Source organism: Arachis duranensis, chromosome 8 (genome assembly GCF_000817695.3).
Source record: "Arachis duranensis cultivar V14167 chromosome 8, aradu.V14167.gnm2.J7QH, whole genome shotgun sequence".
Classification (NCBI taxonomy): Eukaryota; Viridiplantae; Streptophyta; class Magnoliopsida; order Fabales; family Fabaceae; genus Arachis; species Arachis duranensis.
The window spans coordinates 25,826,981-25,840,755 of NC_029779.3; the positions used below are offsets into that span (position 1 = coordinate 25,826,981).

Consider the following 13,775-nt stretch of genomic DNA (forward strand, 5'->3'; position numbering starts at 1 on the left):
TGGGTGTGAAACATAGAGAAGAGTAGATCTAGGGACCATGACAATAATCTTAAGGTTTGGAACAGAGAAGAGTATAGGCGATTGGAACATGAGCCTACTCCATTTTTGTGAAACACCTTCTTGAAGACATATTGAAGCGCGAGTTATTCCATTTGTTCAATTGGACAGGGTGCATCAACGATATATATCTTTCACGGAAACAAGAGAGTGATAAGATATACTTTTTTGCTTTTATTCGATATACAACGAAAAGAGGGGCGTTAAAAGCTATAGCAGAAATGGATCGAATGAGACTGAGAGGTAAGGTCGTTTTTTGTTGGAGAGACTAGATACAGAAGAACGTCGGAAACAATGAACAGACCTCGGAGACAAAGAGGAGATGATATGCAACACCACGCAAAGCCGAAGCCACGTAGAGAAGTCAGGCCGAATGATGGTTTGTCGGATGGACATGCTCTATGAACAGAGAAGGTCGATAAGGACCCGCATGGAAATCATGGGACGAAGACGGTAGAGGTTGGAGTGGCAAAGAAAAATCTAGAATGGCTGCAGCGAAGTCTTGTAGAGGGCACGACGAAGCTTATTAATTTTGGATCTCTGAAGGAAGTGGTCGCAAAGAACTTGCCCAATGTCGTCCAGGTTCGGGAAATGGGATCGTACAAAGCTCTGTTGACCTTTGATAATGCTGTGCATGCCGAAGAAACGTACACCTTGAACATGAACCGCCTCCTACATTTTTTCCAAAGTGTACGGAGGTGGGAGGAGTCAGAACATAGTGAAACCCGTAGGGCGTGGCTTGAATATTTTGGGGTCCCGTTACACGCATGGTCTGTCGACACATTCAACACGATGGGAGGCCAGTGGGGAGAACTAGTTGGGTGTGCTAGAGAGATAGAATTGTGCAATTCCTTTACTGTAGGTCGTGTACAGATTGATACATGTATAATGGACGTCATTCAAGAATGGATTCATATAACAGCGATTCTGTGGCCTTTGATGTCTTCGTGAAAGAAGTTGGACATGAGGCATGTAACTCACAGTGCACCAGAATACCTGGTAATGAAGCAATTATAACCGATGGACAATGAAACCCTGGTAACCCAAGTACAAGTCTGGGAGTCCATATATGGTAGAGGCCGTCGCATGGGATGGCTCAAGAAGAAGACGTGATAATGCAGGTAACACGGGAGGAGGAAGAAGACAAGGATAGAATTGTAATTCCAGCTATAAGTTTAAATGAATGGGTTAATGACAATAATTATCACAAATTCTTGAATTTCGAAACGTATCAATTAGTTAGGGGTAAAAATCAAGGCGGGGCTAATTTGGGGGGAGGGACGGTTATGAGTGAGGAGGGGAAGTATGAGATGACAATTTATGTTGCTATTGATGGGCTAGAAAGGAGACCCAATAAAGGAAAACAAAAAGCTCAGTGCCAAAGCTTGGATTGAGCCTGATGCAACAGAAATATGGAGAAGGGGAATCAATTTATGCTGAGTCCAACATCAAGCGAAGACCGTAACAAATCTTCTGGGCCGGTGCTGGGGAATCCGGGTCGGGCGCTATGCTCTTCACCCATCAGAACGGATGAGCAGGAGGGATGCCAACACAACAACGAAGGTCTTGAGGATGACAGTGACTCCCTTGTTGGGGTTGGCAAGGGGGGACGTCGGTGGTCACTGGCCGAATGGAGCATCCTGGGCTGTGGTGGGGTTGCACGCACAAGGACTAACAACCGTGAGCACAGTGAGACAGCTAGAGAAGGCTGTGACTTGGCTATTGACGACGGGGCTGTGGGACTGGTACCAATAACACATTGGGGGGATATAGGTGAGATGGAACCACTTCGGAAGGGGACGGCTGGCCTGGCGCCTTGAACGACGCAGCTATGGGTGGAGAAGAGAAGGGGGTGAATCGTCGGGTTCACGTGGGGAACGCAGGGCCAGAATTTGGTGAAGCACCCAGTGACTATCCTGATCTGAACGTAGGTGGAGGTCCGGTCATTGATCAATATAGTATCCGAAGAAACTCTAGCCATGATGAGGGACGCGGTGAAGGGAATGAGATTGGATATGAGGAAGGTAAGAATATTGTAGACGAGGACAGTGACACGCAAGGTTTGAAGCTAGTTGAGCAAATGCTTGAGAACCGAAGAACCTGGGAGTTGGCAAAGGAGTTTGGTGCAACACTGGTCAATGGGAAAGACGACATCATGGCAATACTCTAGTCTTAGAACGAAGAAATAGAATGCAAAAGAAAATTGGCGAAACAGAAGAAAAAACTGAGACGGTGCAGACCCAAATATAAAAACAGGTGTGTCAAAAGAATTTTAAATGATTTTTAGCTTTTGGAATGTTAGGGGATTACAGGGTGATGGAAAGATAAGAATTGTGAAGGAATTAAAGAAAAAACATATATTAGATATGTTGGGTTTGATTGAGACTAAAAAGGAGATAGTGACTAGATTTGATGTTTCAAGAATTTGGGGACAAGATGGTGCGGGGTGGGATTTTGTAGACTCTGATGGTGCAGCAGGTGGACTCTTGTTAATATGGGATGAATTAGTGTTTAAAATGATATAAGGGGGAGAGGTGGTTGTGTGTTGAAGGGGTCCTAGTGAAGAGTAAATTCAATTGTGCTTTTTTCTTGGTTTATGGTGCACATAATAGGGATGAGAAGATTCAGGTATGAGAGGAGTAGAGTTACATGACTGGGTTATGTCAGGTTCCTAGCTGCTACATGGGAGGCTTTAATGAAATAGTGCATGTGGACGAAAGGCAAGGTACTGATGTTCTACCTAGGTCGGCGGAAGATTTCAAGAGTTGGATACAAGATATGCATCTAGTCGATTTGCCGCTCATAGATTGCAAGTAGGGGTGTTCGCGGTGCGGTTTAATTCGGTTTTATAAGAAAAAGTCATCCGATCCAATTTTATATTAATAGTGCGGTTCGGTTTGGTTCGATTTTTTTATTAGAGTCATCCGAACCAAACCAAAACAATTAAATTCGGTTTAGTTTGGTTCGGTTTGTTATATTTTTTCAATTAATTAAAAAAATTATATCTCCTGAACTTCTAATGGTATCTACTATCTAGTGTACTAAAAAATCCTAAGCTGTTTTCAACAAATAATATTCATCAAAAAATAAGTACCAACACATAATTAACAAAGTAAAAAGTTCAATTTGATAAAGGTCATAAAAAATCACGCAATACAATAATTAACAACAGTTTTTGAGACAAAATTCAACAAAGTGACAAGGAAAAACAACTCTAAATCTTCAAGGTTCAACAAAAGAAAGGAAAATTAGTTTTCTTCTAAATTTTCCAGCAAGACAACCACTTGTTCTAGCCATCCACTTGAAGGTCTTGACAACACAACAACTTGCCTTAAATCAAAATATACGAAAGTCACTTAAAATTTGTTAATCAAGTTGTAGCCAAATGAAAAGAAGATAGATCTAAAACACAATATTTTGGCACACATCTACAAAGAAAACTCGACAATAAATTAAAAGTAACAAGAGCGATGGTAACTTCATGTTCAAATTGATCGCCTCCACCCCTCCTTCTATTATCAAATAATAAATGACCATTGTCCACTCTTACCATCCATTCTAACCAGTAAGATACTAAAACAGAGAGACCATGTGTATTTGAAAAAGAGAGGAAAAAAGGTTTTTTCTCTTTGAATTCACTTTTAGAATTAACAAAAGGTTTAAAATTAGGGGGTTAATTGATTGGGTCAGAAAGAACGTACACATATTATAACATATACAAAACAATTTTAAATATACGAAATTTAAAAATAAGGATTGATGTAATTATTGAGTTGTTCATAAAACTAAAACCTTTATGAACCAGAAGCAGCAAACAAACACCACACAAAATTAAATTCATAAAAGAAAATGACAAAAAAAGGCCAGAAACAGAACAAGTTATCAACCAGCAGCAATCCAGCAATACCATAAACCAGCAGCAATCCAGCAATACCAATTACCAAGTTATCAACATTCAACAATAAATCAATAACCAGCATCAAGCAATAAACTGAAAAATAAATCTATAACCAGCAATCCAGCAATACCAAATTATCAACAATAAACTGAACAATACATTGGTCCAATACACTGAACAATAATTCAATAACTAGCAAATTAAACAGCAATAAACAGCAACTATATTGACTTGGAATGGTTCAAATTAAACAGCAATAAAAAGCAACCATAAACAGCAATAAACAGCAATAAACTGCAACCACCAGTAAACAACAAATGGTTCATATTGACTCGGGCTCCATATTGACAGTAAACAACCACCAATAAACAACCATTAAACAGCAATAAACAGCAAATTACCCGAATCGGTGGCTCGGGCTCCATATTGACTTGGGAGGAAGGCTGATTGGGAGACTCGGAGGTGCTGGGAGTGGGTTGAACTGATGATCGTGGCGCTGAGTGGGAGAACCCAGAAACCTGCTGGCGTTGGGTGGTGGCGTCTCAACGGCAACAACGTGGTACTATGCTGCCTTGTTGAGTCAGTGGGCGACGGCGTCGTGCTGTGCTCTCTCTTCTGGGTCAGTGCTGTGCTGCCTTCTAGGCCAGTGGGTGGCATCTCCGCGAAGAGAAAGGCTTCGGCATCGGGATTCGGAGGAGCAAGAACGACTGAGTAGTGAGAGATTGGGGAGATTTGGGTGCGCAGGTTAGGGATTGGGGATTTGGGGGTTAGGGTCAGGGACGGCTGGGACGCTCTCACGCTCGCGCAACAGCTCCGAACCGCACAAAAAACAACAAAATAAAATTTTTTCAGCTTTTTTGGTTTTCGGTTAATTCGGTTCTCGATTATTTCGGTTCGGTTAATCGATTTAATTCGGTCTGTATCAGTTTTGAACACCCCTAATTGTAAGTTCACATGGTTTCGGGGACGGTCTTACAGTTGTATAGATAAAGTTCTGGTTAGTTTGGAGTGGTTAGAGGAGTTTTCTGAGACCCGGATACACGGTGGCCCAAGGTGTTTGTCAGACCACTATCCTGTAATTCTAGAAGTCATGAAGCAGAGGGCAGGTCCAAGTCCGTTCCGAAGTTTAAATTCTTGATTTACACATGAAGGCTTTCTTAGGATGGTTAAGGAGGAGTGGAGAGGTTTGGGGGAGATACAGTTCACAGACAAGTTGAAAGTTTTGACAATTCCGTTAGAAAAATGGCATAAGGTTTATTTTGGGGATATGGACAAGAAGATTACAAAGTTTGAGGAAGAAATCAAGAAGATTGATGATTTGGTAAGCAATGGGATGTATGATGGAACGATGGAGGCTAGGAGGAGGGCGCTGGTTACCTGCTGTGAGAGGTGGTATGTCAGAAAAGAAGTTCATTGGAAACAGATGTCTCGGTCTCGGCAAGCAAAGGAGATGGACAAAAATACACGATACTTCGATAACATAGCTTCAGCAAGAATGAGGAATAATATGATTGATATGCTGCTAATTAACGGAAGACTAGTCAGAAATCAAGCTAGACTAAAAATTGCTATTAGAGAGTTCTACAGAGATTTATATCACCAAGAGAGGTCTCCAATAGTTGGTTTAGAGACGGTCTGGTGAGTAGGATAGAGCAGGAAGGCTCTTTAAATTTGGAGGCGCTGCCAACAGTTGAGGAAATCAGAGAGGTTGTGTGGGACTGTGAGTATTCTAAGGCACCAGGTAGTGACGGGTACAACATGAATTTTATTAAAAGGTGTTGGGGTGAGATTGGGTATGAATTCATGGCTGTAGTGATAGGTTTCTTTCAGACATCAAGGTTGCCGGCAGACTCTAACATCACTTGGGTGGCATTGGCACCTAAGTTCATTGGGGCAAGGGAGATTAAAGATTTGCGACCTATCAGCATGGTTGGGTGCGTGTACAAGGTTATCTCCAAGGTCTTAGTCAGGATAATGAGATCAGTGATGCTAGTATTAGTAGGGGAAACTCAGAGTGCATTTGTAAAAGGAAGAAAAATTCATGATGGAGCACTTATCGCTTGTGAAACTGTAAACTGGATCAAACTGAGAAAGAAGGAGGCAGCAATAATCAAGCTTGACTTCCAAAAAGCATATGATAGAGTCAAGTGGAGCTTTGTGGACATTGTATTGCAAAAGATGGGATTTGGCAATAGATAGAGATCGTAGGTTATGGATTGTGTGATCACAACATCTATGTCGGTTCTGATAAATGAGTCGCCATCCAAGCCGTTCAAAATGGAAAGAGGTCTGAGACAAGGTGACCCGCTTTCTCCTTTCTTATTCGTACTGTTTGTGGATGTACTACATCGAATGGTGGGAGAGGCAGTCAGGAATGGTTGTATATCACCATTGTTGATTGGGAGAGATAGTATAGTGCTATCACATCTTCATTTTGCTGATGACACAATTCTGTTCTGCCCGTCAGAGGAGGAAACTATTAGGAATTACAAGCGACTATTGAGATGCTTTGAGTTGATGTCAGGCTCAGTATTAATTTTGACAAGTCGAGCTTGATTCTGATAAATTGCGACGATCAGTGAATCTAGAGTATGTTCCAATTGTTGGGTTGTAAGGTTGATTCGCTTCCAGTCAAATACCTGGGTATTTCCGTAGGTGCAAATCCGAGATTGGTGAAGACATGGAAGCCTATAATAGACAAAGTGGAGGAAAAGCTCAGTTTGTGGAAAGCCAAAGTACTAAATAAAGCTGGAAAGTTGGTGCTGATTAAATCCGTTCTAAATAGTCTGTCAGTGTACTATTTGAGTTTGTTCAAGATGCCGAGAGTTGTTGCTAAGAAATTGATTTCACTACAAAGAAGGTTCTTGTGGAGCAAGGAGGATGGTAGCAATGGCATGGCATTAGTAAGATGGGAAGTAGTATATGCCCCTAAAAAACTTGGCGGTTTGGGAGTTGGTGATTCTATGGTTCGTAACACAGCTATGTTGTTTAAGTGGTGGTTGCAGTTCACAAAGGAAGATTGTCCGTTGTGGAAGAAGGTGGTTTGTTCTTATTATAATCTGAATCCTAATGAGCTACTGTCAACTCAAGCTCTACCTTCTAGAGGAGGTCCGTGGAAGGATATCTGACAGTTACAAATAACGAATAACCGTATCAGGGAGAAGATGGTTACAGGCTTATCCATGGAGATTAGTGATGGGCGTCATACTCGGTTCTGGGAGGATATATGGTTGCTTGGTGGGTCTCTAAAAGATTGGTTCTCCAGGCTTTTCTCTATTTCAAACCAATGTGGATCTGTTATAGGGGATTGTGGGTTCTGGGACGGGTTAGAGTGGATTTAGAACTTCCAATGGAGGAGAGAGCTCTTTCAATGGGAGTTGGGACTACTGGGTCAATTACATGAGGCGTTGAGACCTGTGAAACTAGTAATTAACAGAGAGGATAGGGTGGTATGGAAATAGGATAAACTAGGAGTTTATTCAACTAACTCATTTGTTCAAGTTTTGCAGGAGGCGATACTCCCAGAGGAGGTTACAAGTTACAGCTACACAAAGACCATTTGAAAGGGGTTAGTCCCATTAAGAGTAGAGCCGTTTGCTTGGTTTATCCTGATAGGTAGGGTGAATACAAAGAAACGGTTAAGCCGGCTTGGGATCATTAACCAGCTAGGTAACGCCTGTGTTTTATGTAATAGAGATGTGGAACATGTGCAACACTTGTTTCTATGCTGTGAGTTTACTTGGCAGGTGTGAAGTGTTTGGATATCAATGTTTGGCCAACAATGGTCTATTTCAGGTACAATGAAAGAACATTTTCTGTGTTGGACAGAGGAGCCGAGGAGTAAAGAGGATAGAGAGCAACGATTAAGATGCTTCTATACGATCGTTTGGAATATCTGATTAGAAAGGAATAGAAGGATATTTCAGAATAAAAACAAAGATTTTGAAGAAATTACTCACATAACTGTCATGAACCATAACGAGTGGAGAGATGTCGACCTTTCTAACTGTTAATAGCTATGCCGGAAATGACAAAAAGATTTTTTTTAATGGCTATTGTGTTACTTTTAAATTGTTATTTTGTTTCTTATTTAATTGCTCTACTGTATTATGTTGAGTTCTTTGTTTTTAAAAAAAAAAATTAGAAGAGACCAGTGATGCTGTGAAGGGTAGTAATGAAAAAATATGGAATGGCGTGTAGTTTGGTCATTGGCGTAACGAATGAGTTGGACACGCCGCAAGTTGACAGCAAGGATGATGAAGGGGGATTATTTCTCTTGTTAATGTTTTTTTTAGTTGGGCTAATCGCTTTTTGGACTGGAGTTGGGCTGATTAATTTGGGTCGTAGAAAAAGATGAGATTGGGCCCATTTGGTGTGAGGCAGCTAAGAAGAGAAGAGCACGAAATGCGTGAGTGAGAGAGTTACCGCCACGGCAGAGCACAACAGCATGGCGATGGCGACCCGTAAGTCCTTGCGGAAAAGGCGGAACGTACTCGCAGAAGAAGAAGAAGATGATGAAGAGAAGAGGGAAATGGAAATGCAGATAGTGTGCTTCTCACCACGGCAATATCAACATCCATTCACTCTTCCTCAAGGTTGGATTATCGAGCGAAAGCCCCGTCTCGCTAACCCTACAATAGTTGACAAGGTACCTTCCCTTCTTCTCTTCTTCTTCTTCTTCCATTCATATCCCTTTCTCAGATTTGATTTGATTTCTTCTTGATCAGTATTACCATGAGCCTGGCACCGGAAAGAAATTCCGTTCCCTCGTCGCTGTCCAGAGATACCTACTCGAACCACAAACAACCGAATTTCACGTCATCTCTCATCATCAAAACACGGTTACTCCTTCTCCTTCTTCTCTATTCTTCAATTACATTTCTGCCATTTCAAATTCTCATGTTTCGAAAACTTGTTTATGCAGTCTGGGACTGGCACTGAAAAGCAACGGTTCCGTTCCTTGAGAAACGTAGAAAGATGTTTATCAGGTCAAACTGCATCTGCATGTACAGATACGCTCAAGGGGCCACCAACACCAACTAAACTTGCTCATGTAACTTCCTCACTTATTATTATGCACATGCAGTGCCATCAAAAATTCAGTACCTAACAATCTATGCTTTCTTTTCAGTCACTGATGAAATCCGCCACTGCAAATCAAAGTGATTGTGGTTTCACTACTTACCGCAGGGTTATGCAACATAAAGCCACTCCAGAACCATTGAGATGTTCTTTTCCATCTACGGTGAGTTTCAAAACCGAATGAGAAATGGCTACTGATTCACTGCTCTAACTGAATTTCATTTTTGTTTTTTTTTTCTACCAAGCATGCTGACAAATCTGATTCTCGAAACAAATTTGGTTCGGGGAAGGACAACAGATCTTATATTCATAACTTACCACCACCACCAGAGAAAGTAACCTGGGTTCTTTCTGGTCCTGGCGGCTTCTGGAGCCCTTCAGTGAATGATTCTGTTGTGGCTGAATCTGAGAAGCTGAAATGGTCGGAAGCATTTGTATTATCAATCCATAATAAGAGATAGTATCTATTAATGGACTTAATGACAATGGTAAGGTTGAATATTATCAGCTTCTACTTATGAGTTTACTTTTCATGAACTTACATTGTAAAATGCAGTTACATTCTCAGTGTAAAAGAGTTTTATATTGACTGTGCTTAGAAAGTAAATTCTTTCGGTTAAGTCCAAGCATTCTTTCAAAGGAACTGAGAGTGATTTGTTTCTTCCATTCAGCATTGCAGGATTTATTTAGGAGAGTGCGAGGGTAAATGAAGCAGAGTTAGGGGACACGAAGCACTACAAGGACATATTGGTGAGCCTATGCTGCAGAGAATGTTACTCTATTTCACTGATTATAGAGATTTAAAGATGTATTTTCTGTCTACATGACTCTATTTCACTTGGATAAGGATCGGAGTGGTGAAACTTGATAAACAATAGATCTGCTTAAGGATTAGGGACTGTGTTGATGGAGCTATTTAAGTTCGTTGCTAATTATAACTTTTGCTGATATAGCAACCTGTGTTGTATATGAACGTGTCTTCTATTTTTCTTGGTGTTACTATGATTATTCTAACAAACTAAACGTTAAGAATATGGAAACTAATGTGATGTCTATATTTTTTGAAATTTGATAAGCTTGAATGGTGAAGATAATTTAACATAATTCAATGGTGAACAAGAATTATTAACTCTTGTAGTTTGTGGATTTCTACTCATAGTCTGAGGATAACCATCTTCAGATGATAGCTTCAACTTCTTTCTGTTCAATCTCTCACCTTCATCGCAGCGTTTGTAATATGGTTCCTCAAACTCTAACCAATCTTGTATTATAGCTGCCAGCCAGTGGATATCTCCATAAACCTAATGTCAGCGTCCACTATTGCCTGCAAATTAAAACCATGCTATGTTTATTGTTCTGATGAAGCCACCTATGAGTGTTTCTCCTAAGCGCAGATAAAAACGGGATAATGTGAGTTGCATCGATTAAACAGCAGCAATTAGGGAGGCCTTGCATTCTCCCAAACTTTTGGATTTTATTGTGTACATCTCGGCTTCGGATGAGGACCAAGGGGAAGGCGGCGACTCGCTCTTTTCTCCATTGACTCCAAAAATTGCCAAGTGATTTGCTTAAAAGTTGACTAGTTTACCCCAAGCATCTCGGCGATTGTGAGTGCCATACCTGCTAGATGATAGTGTCATTGGCACATACTGCGTTATTCACAAATCGTGCAGCGGTTGTCAATCAATCATCCTTAACAAGTTTGCATATGCAGTCCAAACTCCTTGGAGGAGATCGTTGACCTGCCAAGCAACATGGCAAATATAAGTAGTAAACTTTATGTTAATAAACAATAAATAATGCAGACCTATATAGTGTAATATATAAAAAAAACTGATTATTTGTTTTTTGGTGATGCATTCTTCTCTTCCAATGTGGGATATGCAACTTGCTACCAATTAAGTTAGCCTTCAACTTTTTTATAATATTATTCATTACCGGCCACTGTATCTGTACCTGTAGACAAAAAAAACCTTACTTAGCTTTGTCCTTATACTATTAATATATAATCCAAGTAGTACTTAATATATATTAGGGTAAAGTAATTTTTAGTCTTCGAAATTTGACAAAAGTTTTAAAAATATCCACAAGTTTTATTTTGTTTTAATTTTGTTCCAAAAGTTTTCGATTTACATTAAATATATCCCTGACGGTTAATTTTTCAAAAAATTTAAAACCGATTTAACAATAATTCCATAAAAACACCCTTTAACACAAGCAAATTAAGCATAATTTTCATACATTATTGTTAGATTGGTTTTAATTTTTTTGAAAATTCAGCCGTCTGAGAATATATTTGATGCAAATTGAAAACTTTTGAGACAAAATTAAAACAAAATAAAATTTAGAGATATTTTTTAAATTTTTACCGAATCTCAAGAACAAAAAATATACTTTACTTTTAGATATTAATAGTATAAGGACAAAGCTTAGTACTTAACATAAGAACAAAAAAAAAGTAGTACTTAATATGCTTAAATTTAGTACTGAAAACAAGTGTAATTACCCGTGCCATGCACATGATAAGATTGAAATTATAATTTTAAATTATTTTTTAAAATTAATTTAAATTATAATAATTTGATTAATAAAAAAATAATATGTTATGCATTATTTTTTTAAATTTAGTATTAATTGGATTAACTCTAAAATAGTTATTAATCGATTTTAATAATCTACTTTCTTCAATAAATCAGACATATATACTGAATGTGATCATAAATAATATAGTAATAGTTAAATCTACTAACAAATATATTGGCTATTATCACACTCTAAAACAAATTAAATATAAAGGCTATTAGCACGCACTTATAAATCTATAAAATCGCACTGTTTTTAATTCGTGCAAGGATTTATTTATCAAATAAACTTAAAATATAAACAAAAAATATTTATAAAATGGACTTGGCATCACTTGAAAGAATCATGGAAAATAATCAACTTATCTTATCATCCATAAGAACCATTTCTATGTAAGTCGTGTTGTTCTTGTCAAATTTGGATGAGACTTTTCATAACCTTATAATTCTTATATATATGTTATGGATATTAATTATATGCCAATATTTTTAGGAAAGAGCTAAAAGAGGAGATATGTAAATATATATAATATTATTGCTATATAGAAAGCATACATAAATTGCTACATTTTATTATTATGTTATACAACTTAAAATGATACTATCATGTTATTATTAATCCTAGATACTTGCTATAATTATATCAAATTTAATTATGAATCTAAATAAATAAAATAGATAACATTGAATATTACTTTTTTTTACATTCAATATTGCTGTAAATATAAAAAGTAAAATAATTAATAAAAAAATATGAGCAGAAAATAAAACATATTAATTAAAATTCAATTTGTTATCTAATTAATCTTGTGTTCATACGATATAACTTTACAAAAATGTTATGAATCACAACCTTTTTTTATTCTAAAAAAAGAAAAACACTATATATAGCCTTTAGTAGTAAAAAAAATAATTATAAAAATTAATTATTGTATTGATATTAATCATAATTGATTATTAATACTCTAATTTTTTAAAATATATTTTATCTTTTTAAAATATAATGCATGTATCGTGTAGACTTTATTATTATTATTATTGTTGTTGTTGTTGTTGTTGTTGTTGTTGTTGTTGTTGTCGTCGTCCACTAATTGATATCAAATTAAATGGGTAGGTCACTATTAATGTGTGCATCAATTATCTCCTAATAAAATTATTGCACTTGAATGAGAATTAGAACTATATCAATTGATATAATTAGAATGATTAAAAATATTGATGATTTATAAGTAGTATAATAACTTATTAAATATTAATTTGATATAATTATAATGAAGATATTTTCTTAAATTAATATAATCATGCATTATTCATGAGCTAATTGTAATATAATTAAAATAAATTTATTTGAGAAAAAAATTTATGTATAATTTTTAGAAATTATAATAATTTTTTTATTTATATATAAGTATATATTAATTTTGTTAAATAATTATATATATATAATTATATACATATACATAAATAAAAAAATATTTGAATTATATTTTGTTAAACTTTATGTTACCAGCTATTGAAAACATTTAAATCACATGTATTAATTTTTTTGTTATAATTATTTCATTTTATATATATGATTATTTTTTATTCTATAATCGTGCAATAATATTTTTTATAATATTATTGCTATATATGAAGTAACTTTATATTACTATAATTATATCAAATTTAATTATGACTGTAAATAAATAAAATAGAAAACAATCAAAACTAATTTTTTTATAGTCAAAATTTACGGTAAATATAAAAAATAAAATCACTAATGATTAAAAATTTGAGTAGAAAATAAAAATTCATAAGCTAAATTCAATTTGTTAACTAATTAATTTTATGTCCATATAATAATATTATTATTATTATATATTGATTAAAACTGTGAATACATACTAATAAAATTATTATATACGAATGAGAATTAGAACTATGTCAATTATATTAATTATATAAATTTAAAATTATTATTATTATTATTATTATTATTATTATTGAGTAATGATGATAATTCATGTGATAATGAATATTACCTATAAAACATCTAAAATTAAATAATATTCAAGTATAATTATGTGACAATTATAATTCAAAAATTGCTGTATATGAAGTCACGTAAATTATTATTATAATTGATATAATAATTGCTATAATTACTACATATT

At 36.2% G+C, this 13,775-nt stretch overlaps 2 protein-coding genes across 4 annotated transcripts; both read left to right on the forward strand.

Moving 5' to 3' along the window:
* The first annotated feature begins 5,117 nt into the window (after window positions 1–5,117).
* LOC107461565 (uncharacterized) lies at window positions 5,118–6,154 on the forward strand. The gene is made up of 2 exons (XM_016080085.1): window positions 5,118–5,593; window positions 5,731–6,154. Exons 1-2 carry the CDS (start codon window positions 5,118–5,120, stop codon window positions 6,152–6,154), a joined length of 900 nt encoding a protein of 299 aa, XP_015935571.1.
* Window positions 6,155–8,360: 2,206 nt separating this feature from the next.
* On the forward strand, window positions 8,361–10,036 carry LOC107461670 (methyl-CpG-binding domain-containing protein 7). Of its 3 annotated transcripts, none has more exons than XM_016080217.3 (6): window positions 8,361–8,603; window positions 8,683–8,796; window positions 8,880–9,008; window positions 9,087–9,200; window positions 9,283–9,525; window positions 9,717–10,036. In XM_016080217.3, the coding sequence occupies exons 1-5, from the start codon at window positions 8,403–8,405 to the stop codon at window positions 9,496–9,498; spliced, it is 774 nt and encodes a 257-aa protein (XP_015935703.1). In that variant the 5' UTR covers window positions 8,361–8,402; the 3' UTR covers window positions 9,499–9,525; window positions 9,717–10,036. The 3 variants fall into 3 exon arrangements, with proteins under 3 accessions (XP_015935703.1, XP_052109072.1, XP_015935702.1); XM_052253112.1 differs by having other exon boundaries at window positions 9,328–9,525; window positions 9,709–10,036; XM_016080216.3 differs by having other exon boundaries at window positions 8,362–8,603; window positions 9,709–10,036.
* Window positions 10,037–13,775: the final 3,739 nt, after the last annotated feature.